Source organism: Phoxinus phoxinus (assembly GCF_949152265.1).
Source record: "Phoxinus phoxinus genome assembly, chromosome: 14".
NCBI lineage: Eukaryota > Metazoa > Chordata > Actinopteri > Cypriniformes > Leuciscidae > Phoxinus > Phoxinus phoxinus.
In genome coordinates this window covers 20,202,170-20,228,011 of record NC_136889.1, presented here as the reverse complement: position 1 = coordinate 20,228,011, position 25,842 = coordinate 20,202,170, and the positions used below count along the sequence as shown (strand labels likewise).

At 39.0% G+C, this 25,842-nt stretch overlaps 1 protein-coding gene across 1 annotated transcript in view; it reads right to left on the bottom strand.

The window, feature by feature from the left end:
• jag1b (jagged canonical Notch ligand 1b) overlaps positions 1-25,842 on the bottom strand; it is a 33,593-nt gene that overhangs the window by 2,069 nt on the left and 5,682 nt on the right. Inside the window, exons 3-25 of the mRNA XM_079634836.1 lie at positions 22,429-22,486; positions 18,882-19,133; positions 17,983-18,043; positions 15,285-15,415; positions 15,081-15,200; positions 12,009-12,122; positions 11,818-11,931; positions 11,615-11,728; positions 11,465-11,511; positions 9,315-9,488; positions 8,128-8,278; positions 7,296-7,460; positions 6,918-7,031; positions 6,711-6,824; positions 6,490-6,603; positions 5,453-5,569; positions 4,857-4,884; positions 3,958-4,043; positions 2,883-2,996; positions 2,470-2,579; positions 2,130-2,363; positions 1,246-1,377; positions 958-1,096 (exon numbers count right to left, since the gene is read on the bottom strand). Coding sequence (XP_079490962.1) covers positions 958-1,096; positions 1,246-1,377; positions 2,130-2,363; positions 2,470-2,579; positions 2,883-2,996; positions 3,958-4,043; positions 4,857-4,884; positions 5,453-5,569; positions 6,490-6,603; positions 6,711-6,824; positions 6,918-7,031; positions 7,296-7,460; positions 8,128-8,278; positions 9,315-9,488; positions 11,465-11,511; positions 11,615-11,728; positions 11,818-11,931; positions 12,009-12,122; positions 15,081-15,200; positions 15,285-15,415; positions 17,983-18,043; positions 18,882-19,133; positions 22,429-22,486 — 2,803 coding nt within the window. The remainder of the gene's footprint in view (positions 1-957; positions 1,097-1,245; positions 1,378-2,129; positions 2,364-2,469; positions 2,580-2,882; positions 2,997-3,957; positions 4,044-4,856; positions 4,885-5,452; positions 5,570-6,489; positions 6,604-6,710; positions 6,825-6,917; positions 7,032-7,295; positions 7,461-8,127; positions 8,279-9,314; positions 9,489-11,464; positions 11,512-11,614; positions 11,729-11,817; positions 11,932-12,008; positions 12,123-15,080; positions 15,201-15,284; positions 15,416-17,982; positions 18,044-18,881; positions 19,134-22,428; positions 22,487-25,842) is intronic.

Genomic DNA, 25,842 nt, shown 5'->3' with positions numbered 1-25,842 from the left:
GTGTTTAATGAAAATCAAATTTAATGACAAAAAAGCTCAAGTGGTGTAACCATTAAAGCCCAAAGTATACAAGGGTCCACATGATGCAAATTTCGGCAGAATAGTACGTGCACTGTCCAATTTCGTCTCGAAAACCAAACTAAAGAGACGTAACAAAATATTTGAGACAACGACAGGCGCCCACATTGACCAGCGCTTGTGTAAGGGGATTATGAGATAGATGCAAACTTTAGTTTAAAAGAATACGAAGACGTTTTTATCAGCCATAACTTAGGGAGAAATATAGCACAGACACTGGACAAAAAAATTACTTTCTTTAGTGCATGTATCGACCGCCTACATTCAAGCATGCTATCATAGTACACTCAATTTTTCTTGCAAAAAACAAAAACAATTTCTTTATTGACCTGTTCCTACATCACAATGGAAACTTGTCTTAAAAAGAACTGCTGAACGGTTTATTCCTATTTACTGGTGAACATTTGTGCATTGGAAATTGGAAAATCTTGGAGTTATACAGAAGTGCTGTGGGGAAAAAATAATCCACACATCAATTTAACAGCAAAATTTCCTGTTTTGGACAAGACATTCCCTGTTTATACCGGGTCCCCTGGCCCAATCTACAGAGGCTGGCACACATGTTTTAAAGGTTTCTTAAGTGAGGAAGAGACTAAGCAGCTTGGCAGAAACATCGGACGCCATTTTTGATGAACAGCATGCATAAAGAGGGCCCTGATGTCTAATTGAAGTTCCATCCAACTGGCAGAGCTGATGTAACATTCCATAGCTTCAATGACTTAAAGCTTCTTTTGACAGTTAAACATTGCTCAAGCAAGACAGACCAAGGACAGACAGTTCAACACGACTGGCCTCGACTGTGGAAACCTTAATACTTTGATTTTCGACTACTTTCGGCAAAGACGGACCCAATGTCCAGTATGATGGAAAGATGCTTACCAGTTTTGGGGCTTTGTGTCTGGTGAACCCGTACACCAGTGATGGCTTTGATGATGGTACTGTTCCCATTTTGCTTGCTCACCAAGTCAATGATTTGAACCGTAATGTCTTTAATAGGACTCCTGTCCTCTTCTGTGGACTGCACAAAAAAAAGACGATCATAAAAATGTTTCTACAAAACTGAACTAGCAAGGTCATCCAGAAAACTAGAAACTTGTGTTAGAGCTAAAGGTGGACCTCCAGGAGGATCTTTAAATGTAATGCTATATCCATTTAAACCATACTTACGATGCTAACGTGAATCTCGTTGCTAGCTGAAGAAGATGGCTCACAGGTGATGGACACCGCGTACTCTGCCGTGAGGTTCTTCAGCAGGTACCAGTGCCTCAGCTCATTACATACATGTTCCACACTCAAGCCCTGTCAGAATAGAAGGATCAATTATGAGTTTGTTCATATTTAACCCCATTCCAAGTAAATAATTAGTGCAATATGCATCCAAATATTCAAATCTGCTCAGTTTTTAGGTTTGTTTCCCATAGCAAAGCAGACACTGAGGACAGGGCGAAAAGACCAGAATGAAAGATTTAGTCGGATGGGAGAAAGTAAAAAAGAGACAAAGACGGTAAGGCTTTTCCCTTATCAAATATGAATCCTATTCACTCCTCTCTTGTTTCTGTAGCACATTAGAAGAAGAACAGTGTTTTTTTATGCCTGTCGCTGTCATGTGTTGCACTTAGTTGTCTCTCGTTCAGCAATTCAGACCCGCTGGTGGGCAGCCGCCAGCGGTGTTTCTCAAACTCTGTTCTCATACAATGACTGCCTAAGTATTAAACCGTTACGGGATATTAGCTCAGGAATGCCTTGGTTCGGAAAGGGATACTGACTGAGCCAGGGCTTATTGTACAAGATGATGTATTTCTTGCGCTTTTTTCATCTGAAGAAAAAGTGTTTGGATATGACAACAAAGCTTGTGAGAATCCAACTAGCCTGGAAAACTTCACCCACGAGGAACGTTGTCTCCTAGATGAAGAGAACCTGATATTTTCACGCCCCAACTGCGCTCTCGGTTCTCCACCGAATTAGAGAAGGGTGGAGGAGACGTTTGGAAAAGGGGGGAAATGGCTCAAAAGCTCATAATTCAATGACTCTGCTCTGGAAGTATAACTCACTTGAGGCATGTTCTCCTTGTTAAAGGTGAACGTGATGTTGGCACAGCTGTCGTCTTGGTAAGAGAAGCTGCCGTGGCATTTGGAGGGTGGAGAGGGCGCAGGGGGCCAGCACTCTCCCAGACTAGGACAGGGTTTGACGAAGCAGTGCTCTTCCTTGATGGGAACACAGGATTGGCCAGCAGGACACCCACCTCTGGTCTTTCCTGCCCGACATGACTTTGGCCCACACCACATCTAAACAAAACCAAAAAAAAGTCAAACAATATGCTTTTTTGATGGCATAATTAAGATAAATATTACTAAATGCCTCAAGAATATGCTGAAGTGGCAGCTAAGTTACCATGGTACAATGAATCCTTCCATTTTGACATTGGCAAAGGTTGCAGTTTTCCTCCCATTTGGCGCCATCAGCATTTACTTGTCCATTAGCAATACAGGGTCTCCCAATGACTGTGAACGACACCAACAGAAGATTATCACATGGCAAGAAATGGGGTTGTTTGATCTTTTTGAGTAAAAAGAGTCTTTTTGAGTCATAATCGTGCAGGCCAAAGTCAAATTTTGATGAGACTTTTTTTTGACAACTTGACAGGGTCAGGTTATTGGTGTGGAAATGAAGGATTTTGGAGGTGTTAATGCAGGTCTTGGATTTATTCATTTTTCCAAGAAGACATTATGGTTTCCCGAGGGGACAGATGAGGTTGGTAGTTATGCTGTGTGTTGCTAGTTTGGACAAGTTTATATGACTCTCACCTTCTTGACACTCTGGTCCTGTTCTTCCAGGTGGGCAAACGCAGCGGTAACCGTCGATTTCATCTACGCAGGTAGAGCCAAAGGCACACGGAGAAGACTGACACTCATTTATATCTAAAGGAATGAAGAGAATCTTTTAGGAATCGCACTCTGAATGTCCTAAAGCATTCCAATAGCATGAATAGCGACAGGTACAGTCTTGTTTCCCAAGAAAAACATATAAAATATATAGATTTACCGGTAACACTTTACAATAAGATTCATTAGTTAACATTAGTTAATGTATTAACTAACATAACCAAACAATGAGCAATCCATTTGTTACTGTATTTGTTCATATTTGTTAATAAAAATACAGCTGTTCATTGTTAGTTCACAGTGCATTAACTAATGTTTACAAGATTTTAATAAAATATTAGTAAATGTTGAAATTAACATTAACAAAGATTAATAAATGTTGTATACGTGCAGTTCATTATTAGGTCATCTTAACTAATGTTAAGTGTTACCATATAAGCAAGTCTGCTAGTGATATTAAAGGCTTGTTTTCTAAGAATATTTTGAATCAAAATGTGTCTTTGCTTAAACCAAGAGAAAATTGTCATGCAGTCTTGCATACAAGATAAATATACATCATTAAGTGAGAATTAAGTGAGACAAGTTCATAAAGTATGACTAAACACCCTATCCTGATGGACTATGTCATCTTGAGCTAAGCTGACAGTAAAGTCATGAGCTCATTTGCAGGTTTGGATGCATCAAACCGTAAAGCCTAGCCTCTTGTGCAGCCAGATGAAAGCTTTTCCCTCAAGAAAAACGAGCTCTGTAATCAGTGCTGGATAAGCAGGCTGATTGGCTTTCGGTCACTCGGAGTAAGTTTGTCCCGAGGGGCCGTGAACATCAGCTCTGCAGAATGCAAGGACGGTGCTCGCTGTGTCGTTGGCATTCTGCCCAGAGGGCTGGCTAATTGGGTGGCTAGACTGCATTTTGCTCCAGCTCTGTTTGTTTTTGAAGAGATGTGTTGCACATTAACAGGGCTGACAGCCAAGAGGAAAAGGCGTCATCTAACACTCACTTATGCGACAGTCTGGCCCGGCGAAACCCGGAGCACACTCGCAACGGTACCAGTTTTCACCATCCACACACGTCCCGGTGTTGTAGCTGTGGAGAGAGAAAGACGGAGGGTCAGGCAAAGTTCAATTCAGCCACCATTACAGCACTATAAACAGGCTCCAAAATTAGCACTCGCCAAGCGCCAAAGGAGAGTAAAAGCTGGCATATTGACATACTGCCTAAGAGCTGTTGGCTCACGGTTCGAGTTTGGTCGACTTAAGTTGAAAAAGTAATCAAATCAAATCCAAATCAAACAATTTTATATAAAATAAAGTGAATAAAATAAAGATAAGTCAAAATAAAATAATTTCTTATTTCAAAAAAATAAAACATTAAAGTAAAATATAAAATGGCTTAAAAATTGTAACTCCCCAGTGAATGGTGACTTTATGAGTAAATTTGCAACAAAATACATTATTTTACTCAAGTTGTAAAGTCCGACTGTCATTGATAAAAGTGACGCAAAGATTCAAAGACATGCAAACTGTCTACTAATAAAAACATTAGTCACAGCTTGCACATCCCAACAACTTTTACAACGATTACGTAAAAAAAAAAAACGGGTACAAATTATCAATAAATTTGGCAGGTGTTTAACCATAAGTTAATTTTGGACCCTGATTCCAAATGACACAAAATCTGTTTTGATGGGATATGTTATTGTGATTCCTGACAGCTCAGAATCTTGCTCAGACAAAATGTCAAAAGCACAATAGGCAGCCAGCTTAACGCACCCTTGGAATGACAGAAGCTATGGGAGTGCCTGTTTCCCAGCACTGAGAGAGTGTGAGAAAGTGCGGCACAGCTGTACGGGCCTGTTTACAGCGGCAGGCTGTGTGTAAATGTTTTGCCAGGACTTACCATGGGTGTGGGTTGCAGTCGTTGGTATCTGAAAAAGAGAGAGAGAGGAGGGTTTGTTTCACTTCACACCCATGTGAGCACATAAGAACGAACACAACAGTGAACATGTCAGAGCTTGTGTCGGTTGTGCGCGTGCGTGCTCGCGTGGGCGTCCAGCTTGGCAGACTCGCTGATTGCTCGGTTACTAACTGACTCGCTGTCTCCAGCTTTTCTTCTCTCTTCATTTTTTAGGACTCCAGATTTCTCTGTTCTCACAGAGTGAGAGGTGTACAACAATACATGAGAAAGGCACATCAGGGGGGGGGGGGGGGGGGGGGGGGAGAGAGAAGGTGGTTGGCTTGAGGAAGGGGGGGACATCTGTCTCCACTTTCCCTCATTTAAATTTTTTCCTACATAGCTGGCAGCAGTCGACAATGTCCAGCCAGGGTGAGGTGGGTTTAGAGAAAGAGAATGGAAAAGAACGAGCAAGACAAAGCCAGGAAAATGGATCCTTGCTTTATTCGCAGACCAAATGAGGGTTGAAAAATTTACTTTTATGAGTAAAATGACTCCCTCTTCCACTTTAAATCTATCTAGGAAGTTAACGCACTACTCACTCTCGGTGCAGGTGGATCCTTCCCAGCCTTCCTTGCAGACACAGTTGAAGGAGTCGCCGTTGACCACACAGGTGCCTCCGTTCTCACATGGGTTGGGCAGACAGCTGCTGTTGTTGGCTGCAGAGGAACCACAAGAAAGGTCAGAACCCTTTGAACTGAACAGATCAACACGACTGCAACCACAACAAGACTGCCACACTTAAAACAGACCCGCTACATCTTGAAGTATTACCAAGTATAACATTTCCCAAGGCTCGTTCCAACTGAATTTCCCATCAAAGAATTGGAGCCGACTGTACGCCAGATATGATATTTTCTGCATCGAGCAAATTTGTGCACTTTTTTTTATTTGAAGCAAATTACTGCCAACACATTGATAGAAATAGAGTGAGAGTCCATATGTAAGCTAGAATGATCAAATGTTTAAAATATATATTTTTTTCCTCACATTTTGCTGCTTAACTTTGTCTTGGGTTGCATTTTAAACCATAAAATTATTCCTGAATATTTAGGGAGTTTTCAAACTGAGAGGGCCATGAAGAAACATTCAGAGAGAAAAGTGAAGAAAAAAGTTTAAAAAGATACAATTATTGTATATAATTTTTTATTATACATTTTAAATTATATTTTATATTATTTTATAATTTAAATAATCATTACAATTCTTGTTTTATTCTGCTTTTTAAAGATTAGTAGAATTGATATTATGGATCTATCATCGGACTAGTATTTATTTTGCAGATATACAATACAAAAGACTAGTCTTACTTCTTAAAGTACAGATTATATATATATATATATATATAATTTATTTTTTTACTATTTATTTTTTTAAGGCACTTGCAAGAAATACTTGCAGCAAATATGTAGCTTTTAGGTTTGCTACAACTGCTTGCTCCAAAGGGCATTGTCATGTAAAAGTATGACTTTGCAGCAAGAAGCATGCCACAGGGGTTTGTGGGATTGCTGTATATTTGTAAAGACTTGATGCACGTGAGCTGTGAGAGAGAAAGTGAATGGGCATCACCCAAACTGACCTATGTTACATGTGGCACCATCCCAGCCAGGTGGGCACCTGCATTTGAAGATGTCCCCTTCATCATGGCATGTACCTCCATTGTTGCATGTGGCTTCGTCACATTGGCTATCACCTGAAATTACAGTTGATCCGATAGTAGTTTAAAACTCCATGTGTACTCGCAAGCACGCAAACAGAAACTTAACAAACTGGGTGGGTCATAAAAATAGTCTTTCGTACGGGAGTGGCAGGTTTTTCCCTTCCAGCCATTTCTACATTCGCAGTAGAAATCGTTCACCAGGTCTTGACATGCTCCCTTGTTCAGGCAGGGGTTCAAGCTGCAGTCATCTATGTCTGAAAAAACGGGGAGAAAAGAATGAGAATATGAACTCAAAGGAGCACAAACATTTAGTATAAGTAGAGAAAAATCTATTCAAGGGAACATACTGATTTCGCAGTGAACTCCTTCCCAACCGTCAGCACAAATGCACTGATAAACGTTCACCTTATCGATGCAAGTCCCACCGTTGCGACATGGGTTACTTTCACAGTCGTTTATATCTGAACAATGACAAAAGACATCATAGAATTTAGGATCATAGCAAACCCATAAATAAATATATATATTTAAACCGTGTATAATAATGTTGTGATGCCTAAATTCACTTGTAGCTAAAATATTTTTTGGTGTGTTTTATATTTAATTTATTTAGATGAAATAGTCTATGGTTTTAATATTAGGCATTTATCAGTTAAAATAATTACGGACTTATTGTAAAGAAGTGCAATATCAATGCATCCCTATAATCCAATAATATGTCTTACTTTCATGACAGTAGGTGCCTCTGAAACCTTCCTGACACTCGCACGTAAACTGGCCCCCGGCCTGGCTTTTGCAGCGCCCGTGGGGGCCACAGACGTTGGAGGAGATATATCGCACCCCGTCCGGCGTACTGTTGGATGCCACGGCTACAGTGCAGCTGTCAATCACTGTCAGAGTTTCAATGAAAACAAAATCCAGCTGTTAAATCTCTAAAATATACAAAAGCGTGTGACACTACCCATTCTTCCACTTAACAGCAATCCAGGCAATGTATTCAGATATTTTTTTTGGTTCACTTTAGAAAGCAAATCCAGTTTTTACATCTGCTTTTGCAGAAAGAATGTGCGAGGAGGCCATTTAATGCACATAAGCCCTGACTCTGCTCACAAAAGAAACTTGATGGGCTTATCTAGCTGTGGGGTTTGCCTCTCCTCAAACACACACACACACTTTAAAACATCCAAGGCAGAGAATCCCACCAAGTCATAACCACGGAGAACACACACAGAGCTGTTAAGAAGCTGGCAAATGTTCAGGAGGATTTGGGAATGGGGAAAGTGTTTGAGAGACTGTGTGTATGTGAGCTGTGTGTCCAGAGAGGTTACTGTCAAATAGCTCACTGTGGGCTGAAAAAGCCTCATGTAACAAAATATGAGTTCTTTTTTCTCATCTTTCCCCCTGAAGGTGGTGGGAGAGTCCACGGGCCTGTAATCTCGTTTTACTCAGCAGCTGAACAATGGCATGCAACTAGCAGATCAGCTTACTATGGGTTTTAGAGGCGCTTTACAAAGAGATACTGAGACGAGATCCGTCCCGGAGACTGAGATTTCTCACCTTGGCATGATGTGGTTCGACAATGGTCCTTCAGGTGAGAGCAGTTTTTACCCTCGTAGTCGTCGGGGCATTTGCAGAAGTAGTCCGAGGCCAGGTTGAAACACTGCGCCCCGTTCTGGCATGGGTTGGGCTGGCAGTAATCGATATCCAGCTACACCGGAGAAAGATTTACAAGAGGAGAAAAGAGAGCTCAATGATGAGGGGAAAATGATATCCAGGCATTTTTGGATTCTTAGAAAACAGAGCAACCCTCAACAGCCTCGACACGGCGTCTGCCAGGAAAAAGCGTACCGAAATGCTCAGGAGAATAAAAACAAATAGAAGAATATTTTAAAGAGCTAGCCAAACCCTGCCTGTCTCCAACCGAGCCCTTCTTTCTTTGTCTCTCTCTTTCCTTGGGGTACAACTAGAGCTAGGTGAATGAAGGTATACACTGCTGTTTAAAAGTTTAGGTTGAGAAAGATTTAAAAAAGGAAAAAAATATATAATTTTATTCGGCAAGGATGCATTCATTTAAAAGTAACAAAATGATATATGTCTGTTCTTTTGCACTCTCTATTCATCAAACAATCTAGAAAAAAATGCATTACAGTTTTCACAAAAATATTAAGCAGCACAACTGTTTTCAACATTGATAATAATCAAAAAATGTCAAGAGCAACAAATCAGCATATTATAATGATTTCAGAAAACAGTTCTTTTAAATGATAATAATATTACTGAGTTTGCTGTCAAATAAATGCAGCCTTGGTGAGACATAAAAAAAAAAAAGACAGAGCCCAAACTTTTAAACGGTAGTGTGTACCCACCAATAGAACTGTTACAATTATGCTATACCGTTTATCAATAGAGGAATTTTATTCTTTATGAGAGCCATTTTGTTTGGATGCATCAGGACAAGTGTCAGATTTCACGACAGAAATCAACTAGAAGCAATTTTATAACTTTGAACTTTGTCCATGCAATCATATTGATATTTTGAGTCTTATTTTTAACTTAATCATTACATTATGTGAGGTGACTCAGTGCTGATACAAGATTTATTCAGTTGTTATGAATAAATGTAAAATAAAGCTTTTTTTCTTCTTTTTTTAGGTCAGAAGTAAATATACAGTTACTGTTATATAAGATTTTATATACAAAGAAAAAAAAAAAAAAAAAAAAAAAAAAACAGGAGATTCTCTCACCTGACACAGCTGACCCGAGAAGCCGGCAGGGCACAGGCACTGAAATCCATTGACTTCATCCTGACACCGACCGCCGTTCAGACAGGGACTGCTAGCGCACTCATCCACGTCCTTCTCACAGTGTTCACCCGAGTAGCCAGGAGGGCAAAGACAGCGGTAACCGTTCACCAAATCCTGTTAAAGAAAAGAGCAAGAATAAAATCCCTGAAAAAAAGCTACAATAACTCTGTGTACTTAAAGGATAATTCCGGTATTTAACACCTTGAGTCATATTGTAGTTTGTTTTGGATGAACAAGAGTGGTGGATAACATTTTTTTGACAATGGTTCCTCTCTCGAGTTTTTGACTATAAAAGAATTGGCCATGGACCCATTTAACATTGGAGTCAATGGGCATGTCCGAAAATGTCATTAAAACAACCTTTAACATTAGTTTTCAAAACTGTGCAACTCACCGAGTGATTAGGGATGTTAGTTGATGTTCCAGAAACAAAAAGTGTTGCGAAATACAGTTTCTGTCGTGTTTTATTCGTCATTTTGTAAAATCCCATTGAATTCTGTTGAAGGACTGAGTGCTCGTTAATATAAATGCGCTACCGGAAACGGAAAGGGGGCTGTTTACATTTGGCCGATGTAGTCTTTTTGCTCGCTTCCGTTTCTCATAAGGCTAGCGAGCAGAGCAACTGTGCTCCGGGAGAGTAAGTGAAATAAACAAACAAAACCTTGAAAATATTGAAAGACGTGACCACTGACCAGTGCAATATGAAGTTGAACTCGACTGTGACCGTGAGTGTCCCGCGAGACATAAACATCGGTTATCGCCATCAAGTGGTCGGGAGTGTGCTAACGCTTCAGATTCAAATATTGAGCGGAAGTTACACGGTTGTGAAGTGTCTGAAAAAATAGTTCCACTATAGCAAAATAAACAGATTGGAATCATATATTGCGACGATATATTGTTTATAATCATCAACGAACACCACTAACCACTCGGTGAGTTTAACAGTTTTGTAAACGAACATTACTGGCTGTTTTAATGACATTTTCGGACATGCCCATTGACTCCAATGTTAAATGGGTCCATGGCCAATTCTATTATAGTCAAAAACTCGAGAGAGGAACCATTGTCAAAAAAAATGTTGTCCACCACTCTTGTTCATCCAAAACAAACTACAATATAGACTCAAGGTGTTAAATACCGGAATTATCCTTTAAGTGACGAAGGTCAAATAAGCCCTCTGCCATAGTCCTAGACACACTTTCCTGGCACTAACCCTAAAAAAAATTATTATTCTGTTTAGAGGGCTTACATTTTTTTTGTACAACACTATTGAGAATCAATGGTATTAAGATGTCAGCCTCAGACGACACACCCATGAACTCTACATGTTTCTGTTCTGGATGTTTACAGCTTCCAGGCTTCTACAATGAGCCCTTTTGAAGACAATCTAGTCACTGGATTTGTCAAAGTTTGAGACGTTCATGGCATTCACTCTGAAGGGATTCGGGAATTTAGAAGTAGACAGTAGCAATTATAGGGGATATCAGTGAGTACACCTGTACATTCCACTTTGGTTTATAGTTATATCCAATTTCAGATAAACCCATATCTAAACATCATGTACAAAATAACTAGCTGTACTTGGCCGCTTTACATGCCAGTCTGAAATGCCAGCTCCTTCCTGCTTAAGTGGGCAGATCTCAGAAAGAATTGTACACTACCATTAACATTTTTTTGGTGTGGGTAAGATTTGTAATGCTTTTGAAAGAAGTCTATCATGCTCAGCAAGGCTGCATGTTTTTTTTAAATATATATTTATATTTTATAATGTTATTTATTCCTGTGATGGTAAAGCATTACTCCAGTCACATGATCCTTCAGAAATCATTCTAATATGATGATTTGGTGCTCAAGAAACTTTTCTTCTAATTATCAATGTTGAAAACTGTTTTTTCAATATTCTTTGATGAATGGAAACTTCAAAAGAGCAGCATTTATTTAAAATATTTTGTAACATTATGAATGTCTTTACTGTCACTTTTGATTAATTTAATGCATCCTCCCTCCAAATGTTTGAACAGTAGTGTATATCGATAGTAAAGGGATACATTTTTAATTTTAAGGATCAAATATTGTCAACAAAGTCCTACCTTGCAAGTTCCTCCATTCAGACACTGACCCTTGCATTCATTTATGTCTAAAAATGAGAGAAATGTGAGTTTATAACCCATAAACACGGTGCAGAAATAAATCTTTGCCAACACAAGCAGAGCTAAAAAGAAAAACATAGATATACTCACTTATGTCACAATTCTGACCCTTCCAGCCAGGGAGACACTCGCAGAAATAGGCACCAATCAGATTGTGGCATGACTTGGCATTCACACATGGCTTGTCCTCACATTCATTGGCATCTTTAAAAATATTTTTTTTGTGAATAAGTTAGAAGCATGCACATGTTTGGGGAAAAAATATATAGTTAAATGATGAAATAATCTCTCACCAATCAGACACATTTTGCCGGTCCAGTGAGGAGGGCAGGTACATTTAAAGCCATTGACCAAATCCTGACAGCTGCCTCCGTGTTTGCATGGGTTTGGCGTACAGTCGTCCACATCTATGAGAACAGAGCTGGTTAGACACATCAAGTGTTGTTTGGCATCTTCTGTTTGGATTACTGTTTGTGTGCCTTACTGATTTCGCACGATGGGCCGCTCCAGCCGACTGCACAGACACACTCGTAACCCTGACTGGTTTCCTTGCATGTCCCTTCGTTCGCACATGGGTTGGACAGACAAGCGTGTTCAGCTGTGAATGAAAGCACAAGTCTCACTCGTCTGTGGTCTGCAGTTTCAAACACGTACAGCTATTTTGTGAAGACATATGATCATTATATTGAAACAAAATTTTGAATCACAGAAGAAAGAACGTTTTTAAATGGTTTTAGGGTAAAAAAATGAAGACTTTATAATGTTACAAAAGCTTTCAATTTCAGACAAATGTTCTTTTAAACTTTCTATTCATTCAAAGAATCAAAGGTTTCCACAAAAATATTAAGCAGCACAACTGTTTACAACATTGATAATAATAATAATACATGTTTCTTGAGCACTAAATACAAATATTAGAATGATTTCTGAAGGATCATGTGACACTGAAGACTGGAGTAAAGGCCCGTTCACACCAAGAACGGTAACTATAATAACAACAATAAAGATACACAACAGCTATAATGATAACGGCACAGAGAAACGATATCATTGTAATCGGGTTCAGAAGGATTTTTTTTTCAGCTGATGAATGATAAAAACATTGACAGCCAATCAGACTTTAAAGAGCACGAGCATTTAAAGCGGTAGACACTCACGGAAAAACTCCTGTTTCTTATCTGGGCTACACTTTGTCTGTTAAGATGACAAGATCTGTGATCATGTAGAACTCGTCAGTCGAAGTCAGTAAACTTTCAGTGTTTTGAGCGATGAGCGCATTCTGACTAACCTACAGTAAACAGTAAACGCCTCTGATTGGCCATTGCTTTTAACAGACATGCCCGTGATTGGCTACAATGCCCATCGCTGCAAACAAAAATATGCGTTTCAGTGGGTACAGAATTGAGTTGGTACTAATGTTACCGTAATTTAAATAAATAAAAATAAATAAACGTAAAAAAACACATTGTATCTACACAAATGACCAATTTTGGTTTAAAAACAGCACATTTCGCCAAAAGTTGACACGTTTGAATCCCTGTACATTAATATGTGAGCATGTATTTTAAAATGTACTAAAATTTAAAATACGTTGTTTAAAATTTTATTCATATTTTTCTATTTTACTGTATTTTTGATCAAATGAATGCAACTTTGGTGAGCACAGGATAAGTAAAACGAAGACAGATTTGAACTATAAGTCTAATGTGCTCTCAAGTCCACCTCTATAGTGACCAGAGCATGTTGATCTGACCTTTCCACAGTAGTCACATGACTGACCCCATTAACTTAACAGTTAGTTTAGCTTTTATCTTCCTGCTCAAGACTGAACGATTCCTCCAATGGCTTGGATAGGAAAGATTTCTTCACATTGCCCCAGGAGGTTGTCACCACCCTAAAGGCTTGAATGTGGATCATATGAATCCGAGAGGGGGGATGGGGGGGGAAGCCATAACGGTCCATCTGGCAGATTTCATCACTATACCCATCCAACCATTGACTGTCAAAACAGACGAGATCCACTGGCAGGACATATCATAACAGAGGATTAGCAGACCTGGGCGAACTTCCTGACACTGTAGACAGTTAAGGCCCAGGCTCTGACATCATCTGATCCCCCATAAGGCTCTCTACACCCTTTCCCATCTACAGTTATACCAGAATACAATGACATTGCTGCAGTAATTTGACTTGATGTCAACAGCAAAATGGAAATGTGTATAAAAGGGACTCGTGAGTCGTGCCAACAGAAACACAAAAAGAAACGCATAATGACTATAAAAGATTTATGAAATGAGACAATTAAATTCAGGCTGAATGACTGCATCTCTAAACTGCTCCGTGTATTAGGTTTCAAGCCGTTACACTGTCATTATGTTTCAGGGTCATAAACAGGGAAAGATGGTAAATCTTTTGGGCAGTACTGTTACAATGAACAAACTCTCAGGGGGAAAAAAATTACAAAATTGTACCTTTAGCAGCTTGTTACAGTGGCAGTATCCTCAAAGAGGCAACTTTGTAACTTATTTATCCCTAAAATGTTCATAGTATTACCTTTATGGTACATTTAGGTTCATGTTACAACTCTAAGGTAGTAGTATGAATCTTTTAGGGGTAGATAAGTCATAACTTTAAGGGCACTGCCCGATTGACAAGCTGTTGTACCTTTTTTTTGCACATTTTTCTCTGATTATGTTTAAAAAATGTGCACTAGCCTATACATCACAGTTTTATGCTTTAGTTATTCAGTTCCGATAGAATGACGAAGAAAATGAGTTATACTCTTTGCTACAGTACACTCTTAATTAAACTTTTTCTCTGAAACTTAAATCTAATGACCAGAACCAACTCTAAATTCAAATCAAAATTCATTTAGAGCTTTTTACAAGCATTACAAACTTCAAACACACCATATTTAAATACATAATACAAAAGGGGAGACCTTATGGACTGGTAGAAATCAAAATGACAACTATGATGAAAAAAAATCGTCCTACGAGTCTGCACTTTCATGACGTAATGCAGCTTTGACTGCTGGGTAGAAGTCTGCTGTGGAGCTCGCTTCAGTGCGGGCTCGCGTATCGAGGACGCATATAAAACCACGAAGGGAATGCTCACAAACACCCTAAAATGAAAACTAAAATGATAGAAATCTAAAATGACAAATGGGACACCCTACGGTCGGTCCATATGATCGTAAGTGCATATGAAGTGTGCCATTTGGGACGGGGCCAAAGAAAAAGAAACGGTATACTTCAGAAAGCTCAATACTGACATTTTTGCTGCCCAAAACAATCAGTATAAGCCTTAGACGGCACTGCTAACAGTTTGTTCACGAACTGATGCATATTGCATAAGAAATGGCAAGAATCGCTATTTCCAATTGGTTTATTATTGTGATATCAACTATTTTAGATAAATCCACCAACAACAAAAAAAAAAAAAATGCAATTTGCCGGCTTTTTCATGTCAGTCAGACATATCTTTGCGGTCTATGTGGTCGTTCTTGTCCAGAATCTGCAAACTGAACCACTAGTTCACTGAACGACAGTCTCACCTCGTTCACAGTTGACCCCAGAGTAGCCGTCTTCACAAGAGCACTGGTACTTGTCAGGCCCTGTATTGCTGCACGTTCCTCCGTTCAGACACGGCTGGTGCGTTCCACAGTAGTTTAGATCTGAGAGGTAAGAACATTCAGTATTAGTAATGAACGTTAGAAAGCAAGACAAAGTCAGAATAAATCAAATGAATGTGTGCTTACCTTTGTCACAGAGTTGTCCACCCCAGTTAGTGTCACAGAGGCACTGCCATGGTTCAACGCAGGTCCCGTGTACACAGCCCGGGTGAGGGATGCACTTATCACAGTACGGACCCTGCCAGCCGTACAGACACCTGAAAGCACCAAATATACCCTAAGGTAAGATTTTGTAACTGAAACTGTCACCAAATACAGTAGTATATACCTGTGCATTTACTTCATTGTCTTTGCATAGTGTAAGTTTACGTTTCTGTTGTGAATATGCATTCGAATGAAATAAGTTATCGTGGACAAAATGAATAACAAGAAGTCAGTAATTTCACGACAAGACTAACAGTACAAAACAATTTTCCAAACAGCATTACTTTAATGACATGTTATTTTGATAAACAGAGCCGAAAATGGCCTTGTTTTCTCTGGAAAATTAAAATGATATTCACCAACACCTCTTTTAGAAAGAGTTTGCTTTTCCAATTCTCTCATGTTCTCGAAAGGCGTCAGGGGGGAAATAAGTGCGTTCTGTTATAAAGGCAACACCACACAAAAACAACGTGTAGTGCTTTTCTAAAGTATAATTTGCCACAATTTACTCAAAGTACTTTGAAAAAAATGTTTTGAGTACGTTTTTCAGGGAACTCGATGCTGAAAGGTTACCCTTTCATAAACTGCGTTTTAAAAGTTCTCTCCAGTCCACTGGGGAAAAGGGAACCGCCGACAACTTCGTGTCTGATTATTTAATGCCAAACCATGCAAACAACAAACAGCAGCTTTAAAACTCCACTGGGTCTTTTAGAGAGACTAACATTAGCTTGTGGAAGGACACTCTGTCTCAATAAAAGCGGAGCGGCTTGGCTCCAGAACTGCTCGGACCGTCTGGGTGGGGGATTGTGTTTGCAGACTGCTCCACTGGCCGATGTATTTATGGCAGTTTTTTTTTTTTGCATTCTCACGCCTGTTCCCATGTAGCCATTCTCTGCCCCGGGAATGAAATAAAGAGAGTCGGAGCTACGGACCTAAGCCTGTAATTAAGTCATCTCCAAAACGGCTCAGAGATAACTTCCCCTTTAAGATGGCAAGTAATCAAGCAGCCCAAGCGATAACCTGTTCCTTAAAGAAGGACTCAGATGAGATAGTAAGCCGCTTGAGTGCTCAGCCGCAGGAAAACAGACTGCCCTCTGGGGGAAAAAGAAAACAATTAGCCTGAGGCGGCAGTTCAGCTGTAAAAATAAACACGGTGGTTGAGGAAACCTCTCTCTGTGATTAAAGACAACTATTCTTAAACGAGCGAGAAGATTTCACTATGAGAAACGTTCACAAAACAGGTTAGCAAGGTCTTAGAAGTGCCTTTGTATGCTAATAAAGCAGAAACGTTAAATCTGTATGGCTGAGAGACATTTTCACCCTGTAGGCCTTGACGGTTCCAATATAGCACAGTAAGAGCTCTTGTTACAACAGTTGCACAATTGCACGGTTGTGTGTTCTGGCAAGCTTTCAGTGAGAGATGAATAGGTAATGGGATATAATCATGCCAAATACAACAAAGAGCTGAGGTTTTAGTATACATTGAATTCTGTTGACTTCTAGCATTGATCTTGAATGCTTTCAGAGCTGGTACAATGACAAGAATTAGTCAAACAAACAAGAACTCCACAACAAAACATCACCAAAGACAGGCTGTTGAGTAAAAACCTATAACGAGCCAATGAAAAACCAGAAAAATCTCAATCCAAAACTTGCCACGACTTGCTCCAAGCAATAGAAGATCGGTTTGTTGTGTAAGAAATTCAATTTTCATTAACTCGATGTCCTACTCAAGACAAATAAGTTACACATGATGCATTCCTTTATGACGACGCAAACAACTGTGGACAGCCTCGTTTCCGCATTTTTTTTACATCGTACGTATTACAAAAGCAAAACATTACTCAAGAAAAAAGCTCCTTAGCGAAATTTTGGCTATGAAAAAAAATGCAAAATAGCTTAATTCTGTTCTCTAGGGAATCAACACAAGTTGCAGAATAAAGTCACCAGGTTATTTTAATTCATATTGGACACGCCAGTTGGTTTATGAGTTATTTTTGATGTGCATCAGTGTTTCAAAAGAGAACAAAAGTATTTATGATGCACTCGTGAGTTATAGCTGTATACGAACACGCACAAGATATGCATCGCTTTCTCTTCGCCCGTGGCCAAATTCATACATCATTAGTAAAACAAGCAGTGCGTTTTAAAAGCCAATTAAAGGTTCAACTTGGCAGATTATGGTTTGTAGATAAGGCCTCGACATCTTGCCAGACAAAATCAAAACATTAAATAGCTATAAATAGCTTTGTGCTTCAGTTGTCTTCACAACATGGCCTTATTGGCACCATCTCAGAGCCATGTAGGAATACTTGTAGGTGAACGTCTGTAATCTGTGCTTTCATTGTCTGTGCAACAGAAACAGAGCTTGAGCTATCAGACCCTGACCGGTCAAACGGGACACATGGATTCTAACTAGATTTAACCATGAGCCTTTAGTTGCGGTCAAAGCTTGCACTGTTGCGTCTTTCACTCTTAAACAAGGCTTGACTTGTTGCTCAAAATGTTAAAGAGTAAGGCTGAGGACAAAATAAGCCCGTTGATAGTGTAAAACTTACTTTCTTGCAGGAAATGCCACAAAATGTTTTAAGAATGAAGAATACTTTTGCAAATAACTCACTTGCAGCCACCTGGTTGCTTACAGGACCCGTGTTCGGTGCTGCAACCTTGTCTGCAGATAGCTGGAAAACAGAGGATGAACAACAGTAAGTTTGGGCTGTGTAAAATAACACCGTGGGCCTCAATGTCCCCTGTTCACCCATGAAAACTTTTTGGGAATGTATGGGGTGGGAATCTTTCAAACCCCAGATCAGCTCACTGAATCCTACTCTAATTCGAGGCCTGTCGTCAGGCTTTGGGTTCTGCACTCTCCATTCACAGCTTATTCCAAACTACCCTCACCCATCAGCCTCTTAAAATGGCAACTGTCTGAATTGAAATCAGAATCAGCAACATGAAACGCAGTTTACAAACCATTTTATTAAATGATCAGGTGTATTTAGGAATGCCCAAATCAATTAAATATTATGACTTTTCCTGCCTCCATGATTGTAAAAAAAAAAGTATAGAAATTAGACTAATTATATTGACTTTGACATTGTTATATATTTATATTTCAAAATAAGGCAAAATCATGTGGCACTGAAGACTGTATTTATGCTGAAAATTCAGCTTTACCATCACAGGAATAAATTACATCCTCAAATATATTAAAGCCAAAAACAGTTATTTTAAATTGTAATAATATATTTCACAAAATTACTATTTTTACTGTATTGTTAATCAAATAAATGCGGCCTTGATTAGCATAAAATAGTAATTTTAAAAACATTTTAGGTAGGACCACAAACGTTAATATATTTAGTGTATATTCACTATAGAAATGCCGATGACTTTTCCAGGTCTAAAAATCACAATTTTAAAATTCCCACATTTTTTCAGGTTTTTCATGACCATAGGAACCATGTGTATTTGAAACAGGACATAGTAACAAAGTTTGAGCAAATCAAACTTGCTCACCTGTATTGCAGTCTGGACCTGTCCAGCCTTCCAGGCAGGTCTTGTTGCCATTCTGGTCACAGGTGTAATGTCCAAAAAACTCATCACGTGGCCGGCAGAACTTGTTGCATCCAAAGCCGTAGTAGTGTTCGTCGCAGGTTACCCGGATCTGGTACTCAAACTGGGCGACAGGGCCGTTATGGGTTAGCCTTTGCCATTGTCGATTTGGGTTGATCATGCCAGAGCGGTACGCTTTCTCGATCAGCTTTCCATCTGAACAGTCAAGAGTGTGAAAGTCAGAAAGGGCTTCACAAAACAACACACCACACACTATTACCAGGAAAATGTAATGTCTTCACCAAAAGTTAAGCAATTTTCAACAAAAAAAAAGAGTTATACAAGATTCCCCTTTTTAAAGTCAGTTGAAGTTGAAATGACTCAAAAAATCCAAGTGTATTGTTTATTGCAGCAACATTTTTACAATGTTGATATATGGTTGCTCATATTTCTGGCCTTAAATGACCCCTCATGTCTTATATAGCAGAAGGAAAAAGCCACATTCACTATTAATTACATAATGCAAAATAATAAGTAATCCCACTGGCAACCAGCACTCATGACATCAGTGAATAAACACTGTCTTGCTTTCTCTCTCTCTCTCTCTCTCTCTCTCTCTCTCTCTCTCTCTCTCTCTCTCTCTCTCTCTCTCTCTCTCTCCTCTCTCTCTCTCTCTCTCTGGATGAGAGGGGTGGATGAGATCAAAATGGGCCACAAGAGGGCCCATACAAAATTTCAGAAAGAAAAAAAGTTGGATTATACTATAGAAATATGTTAAATTATTAATCATTTTGAGTTGGTTTGTACTTTTCTAGTTAAATTGTCATTTATTTCGTAATTATTACAATGGCAATGTAATCCTAATTATTTATTTTTTAAACAACATTTTGTCTTTATAACTTTAAACTTTCTTTTTTCAATGTAAGTAACCATTCACTCAGAATGCAAAAATGTGTTCTGTGTGAACGACCTCTAAATGAGTCTTAAAATATATAGGAGCTTTTATATTTTTGGAAGGGGGTCCATTGGGATCATCCTTGGCATCAAGTTTGAAAACCCCTTGATTAAAAGAGTAACACTAAATTTAGCATCTGGGAGACACTTACTGGAAAAGATCAATGCTAATACTAGTAAACTAAATAAACTGACCTGTATTTCCTCAAACTCTCACTCTGACCACGATCAAACACACACACAAACACACATTTTATCCTTAAATTCTTAAATAACTACCGGTAATCTATATTGTTACAGTGATGTGAAATTTCTCCTACCAGAACCGCCCATCTCTATTCCCAGCTGTGCTGTTTCTAACCACAGAAGATGAGGTAAACTGACAGCTCATGTCTTTCACCATTTCACTCCCGAATCTGACTAGGACAAGGGACTGTGAAATGTCTATTCCTCCCTTTCACATAAACCCTTATCTTTAAAGTTCACCTCTCAGAGTCAGACCAAGAAAGTTTCTCTGCAAACGCATCATGGGTGTATTTTACTCTCATTCCCAGAGGCAGAATAAGAGAAAAGAGATGATATTATGAAGGCCAGGTGGGCATATAGTTCATATGACTTTGGAATGCAGAGAGTCGTTGTGGCATTTCACTTGCACCCTGAGCCCTGCGGCCAGAGCCAAGTGTCACGTCTTTACTACCTGCAGCCTGATCCACTTCACTGTGGGGTGAGGAAGTCACATTAAACTGACAGAAAAATCCTCTGCGCTCTCAGGGCAAAGACTAAGGAGACGTGCTAGGAAAAATGAAAAAACTAATGTCTTTTCTTACTGTATTCTACTAAGGATGGTTATATATATTACTGTTCAAAAGTTTGTGGTCAGTAGTTTTTTTTTATTTTTTTTAAGAAACTTTTATTCCGCATTAAATTAATCAAAAGTGACAGTAAAGACATAATGCTACAAAATACTTCTATTAGGCCCTACATGTTCTTTTTAAAGTTTTGACTAATCGCATGAATTATCTTCATCAAAGAATTGTGAAAAAAACGTATCATGGTTTATCTTTAAACGCTCGCAACGCTTTCCCCGCCTCCGGGGTCTTCTGATTGGTCCACTGTTTTGGAACTGACATTGATGAATGGGACTGCGTGTAAAAGTCGAAATTCTGCCAAAAGACGTATTCGCGAGCTTACGCAATGGTCATACACGCCAGTCTTGCATGTTTACACAGTAAAACAATGGAAAAGTAGCGCATTGAAATGGAAAAAAACGTGTTCTGTGTGAACGGCCCCAAAGACACATTTGCAACTTATAATGCATTCAATGTAATGTATACTGTACATCAGATTTATGACTTTGGTGTTGCTAGCGCCATGTTCTACTGTTTGAATTGGTATAACTTTAAGGCCAAGTTTCACAGACAGGGCTTAGATTAAGCCAGGATTAGGCCTGAGTTCAATTAGGATATTAAGTGGCTTTTATAAACATGCCCTTAGAATAAAACAGTTCTGGTGTGCATCTTGAGACAAAACAATAGCACATATAGACATATTTTAAGATATGTCAGTGCAAGTTTCTTTCAGTTAAAACAGCTGGGACTAGGTTTAAGCCTCGTCTGTGAAACAAGCTTTGGCCTAAATCTGCCTTTGATGGACAAAATGTTATTTTACAATATTTATACAACTAAAGTAGTTACAATACCTTCTCAAAACACAGGCGAGGCTGAATTGGCAGCAGATTTGGGGATTTCCAGATTCTAATATTTCATTCAAAGATTTAAAGTCCAACAAACAGAAACAAACACCTCTAAAACGTACTGTAGCGGGGCACATATGACGTATTTGAAAAGACAAAAAAGACAGGTTCCAGCCTCAGAGAAACCATTAGCATATGGAGTATATAACCTGATACACACACAAGACAAGAGCACAACTTCAACATGTAAGCTTTTCTGCAACAACCACTTTGAACTTAAGATATCTGGACATAGCTGAAAGTCGCTATATCAAAGTTAATGGTAACACAACCCAGAAGAGCTATTCAAATGAACTCCGCCAGACTCAGTTTAGTGTCTAAATGGGATTGTTTCTGGAGTGTTAAGCCCTGTTGAGGTGTAAGAAGAGAGAGGTTATAGCAAACATAACCTTGCGCTTGAGCTATGCACCGTGACAGAGAGGCCGTGAGACCTTGACTGCCAACACCTGCCATTAGTCATCAGGTATTCGGAAACATTTTCATAAGCATGAGGCCCCCTCAACAATGTTTCTCACAGACACACACACACAGTCTTCCTCTTCTCTCTTCCCTGTCCTGTCACACACACACCTGTCAGCACATTTGGTTTAAAGACTAGCGAGCTATGAGCGGAAATGGCACGAAAACTTCAATTTGTAAAAAAATTTCCCAAAGTTTTAACAGAGGAAAAAAGAAACAAAACAAAAATAGAAACAAATGAAACTGACAGAAACAAATAGACACAAAGCTACAAACAAAAAAATAGAGAGAGAAACAAACTAAATATTAATGAGAAACAAACACAAAAGAAATCCTGCTACTCACTTTCACTGGCGGTGTCGTTATTGAAGTCCAAGGCCTCCACTATCAACGTGTAGGACCTCTGCAAGAGAAAAACACACACATGCAGTTAGCAATGAAACCCAAACAAAGACACATCAAAGATAATTTTACATCAACAGAGCTTTAGTCAGGGACCTTGACTTGTAACCAATAAACACCAATGACAAAATATGACCACTGGGACACGCTGAGAAATGTGCCGTGAAAGATCAGAAGAACAACACAACCTTCAGCTTATCTGGCAGTGCTCTCCTGAAGCTTTGGTCAGATACTGTATCACCATCTTTATAGATAGATCTTTATAGACAAACAAGCATCCTTGTTTTGGTAATCTGACTGTGGGAGACTATTGTTCAGCTAATCAAAAGAACCAAGCAGATCTCTGCCTGTCAGTCATAATTTACACAATTAGCAAATAATAAACAATTTACACAACACCATCATCAACTAAAAACAGAAAACTTTGAATGCTTTTTGGTCGTTCATTTCCACGACAAAGGCGGTTTGGGGGCCTGAACTTTTGAAAACGTGTTTTAAAGTTTTTGAAAACAATGTTATCGTCTCAGTGTAAACTACAAAAACGCGAATGTGTGAAACCGTTGACGTCATGCGCATGCGTATTATGTGTTCAGTCTATAGGCGCAAAGTGTTTCTTTACACAGTGACAAAGCCAACTACTGGCCTGGCATGAATAATACAGCGTTTTTAGTCGATTTCACGGATCAGTGTGAAGTGAACGGGGATCGTTCTGACATTGCTGTCGTGTAAACAAACCATCATTTTTATAGTGGAGTGCCACATTATAACATTATTAAATCAACTGATTTCTTAATGAAAAATGGAAATTAAAACCAAGCAATAATTAAAAAAAACCAACACCACCGATCGAACAGATTTAGGCTTGTCATTGTTCTTGAACATTGCAGCATCAGGCGGTTTCTTTTCATTCTGAATTTTTTTCTTAGATACTAATGAAATTTCCAGAAATGACAGAGCTCAGATGTTAAAGTGTGTTTATTATGTGTGAGGATCTAGTAGAGTTGAATCACTGGGTCATGTTAGTCTCACTGACAGTTATGTGGCATCAGTTCAGCGGTCATTGTAAGGACATTAGGTCCAACATTTTGTACACTCAAAGAAGCCCTACTATCATAGTACTATCGCTTTATTATGCAAGGCAGCCATTTATTGCAGACTGTCAAACTGTAAGAAAACATCTATACTATTATGAATATATAATGGTTGGGAAACACTTTGATGGAATTGGATAGAGACATCATAGTTCTTAAATATATACCATGATGCTGAATGACTATTGTATTCATGTACTGCATTATTTACATGGTACTCCAAGAATACCATGGTTTTACCCAAGAGGTCAAGGTTTAGCTGGCTATCACGACCAAGTGACCCCCTACTGGTAGATGCCGTAACTACACCATTAGCAGGATCATTGAACGGTTTGGAACTGTGCATGTTTTTGTGGTGCCATCAGCAAATCAGCAATGTCATGATGATGTATTTTTCTGCCGGCCGCAAACACCACGATTTGTCAAATTACATATACGGTTCAGGTTATTGGTTAATGTATGCATGCAGATCTGAGTGCAAATTCAAATTGAGGGCTTCTTTTCTGTCCCATTTGAGCAAATGGAATGGTTTTCTCCAGGTATTAGACTTCCTTGGTTCCTTGGTGTTATTTCTTCCACAGAATGCTTTACAGTAAAGGGCATACATACTAACACATTCCCACTAATGTCCATTCTGCATAATTACCTCACATATCTGACAGAAAGAGTTACGAGAAGGAGAAGAAAATCGCAGGTTGAAAGTCGACTTTTTTTCTTTGAAAACCCCACAAAAATCCCCTTTCACTTCTCTCTTTCAGGTCTTTTGTGTGCTGCGTTTTGTTCCTCTTTTTCCCCACGGAGAGGAATGCGGAGTGAGGATCTGAGGGACTTGCGGGGGGTGCGCTGCTTTTAGCATGACTCCAATGCAGGCCGGGATCTCTGGAGGGCTTGGCTACATTTCAGCACTTCTGAAACGCTTTGTCTGACTTAAGGTCATCATGGCTCTCACCGGTATCAGGTAACAAGAGTCACGGAGAGAGAGATTACTCCGCCTGAGAGAATAAAATGTGCGTCCATATCTAGATTTCAGTGTTAGACGTTGAACGGAAAAAAACAGAAGTATATGAGAGAAAACGAGCGTGTGTGTGAACGTGCCTGTGCCAGAATTGAAGCGTCTCTTTTCTGGCACCCACTTGTCAGATTCACACTCTCGTACTCTTGACGAGGCACCACGGAATTTCCAGCATCACCAACGTTCTCACTGTCCATTTGCAGCAACGACGGACCATTGAAACAAACCAACGCGCAGCATATCTCACTGTACGAAGAGCTAAAATTAGTTCGAGTCATGATCTCGATGGCCTGAAGAATATCAAGATAACCATCGCACCAAAACAAAGCAACCCCTTAAGTGGAAAATGTCAAGTGGTACTTGAGATGCGCCAATAGCTATCAAAATTGTAGCCTATAACTGATAAATGACCAATAATATTAAAATTCTATACTATTTTAAAAATGAAACACTAAAAGCTGAAATCAATCATTTTAAGTGCTATAAATGAATTTACACAACTAAACAGTAAAACTAACAATTGAATATCTGAATATCATTGAATATCTAATATCACTGTCGCACAATATTTTAGTAACGTCATCAGAATCGCCCAATAAAGACTTAAAATGTAATCATCGGCCTGATATGAAAAATTATGCCGTATGCCACCCGATAATGTGTTGATTTTGTGCCTGCAATAACTCACATGTGCGCAAGGAGTACTAGTGATTTTTCAACTGGATGAGGAAAATAACTTGAATCCAAGGAGCTCTAAAAGAATTGTAGTATTTTTATCTGAGGCTAAAGGTGGCATCCTTCAACTGAGGTCAATCTATTCGTGCTTCATGTGTTGACGATTGCATTGCTGTTGACCATCTACGAATGTTCAATTCACAAATAATATGTTTAGGTTACAACTGCATCTGGTTGAAACCGGAATTTAAAAAATACAGTCTGCATAATGAACCAAACAAAGGAATTTTCCAGACTAAGAAAGAAAAAAAAAGTATATTGTATAGGCATCAGCTATTAGCCAAAATGAGATTAAAATATCGGCATATCGGATATGGGCAAACATACAAAAAATCTAATATAGTGCATCCCTAATATCGATATTGTGCATTCCTAAAAGATTACGGTTGAGATCCTCAATAAACTTCTTTTTTTTTTCTTTCTGTAACAGCAGTGTAAGCAGTCGTGCTTCAAGTGCATGAATTAAAAGATACAACTTCTCTAAGATTTTACTGTGCTAAAGCACAGCACACAAATTAA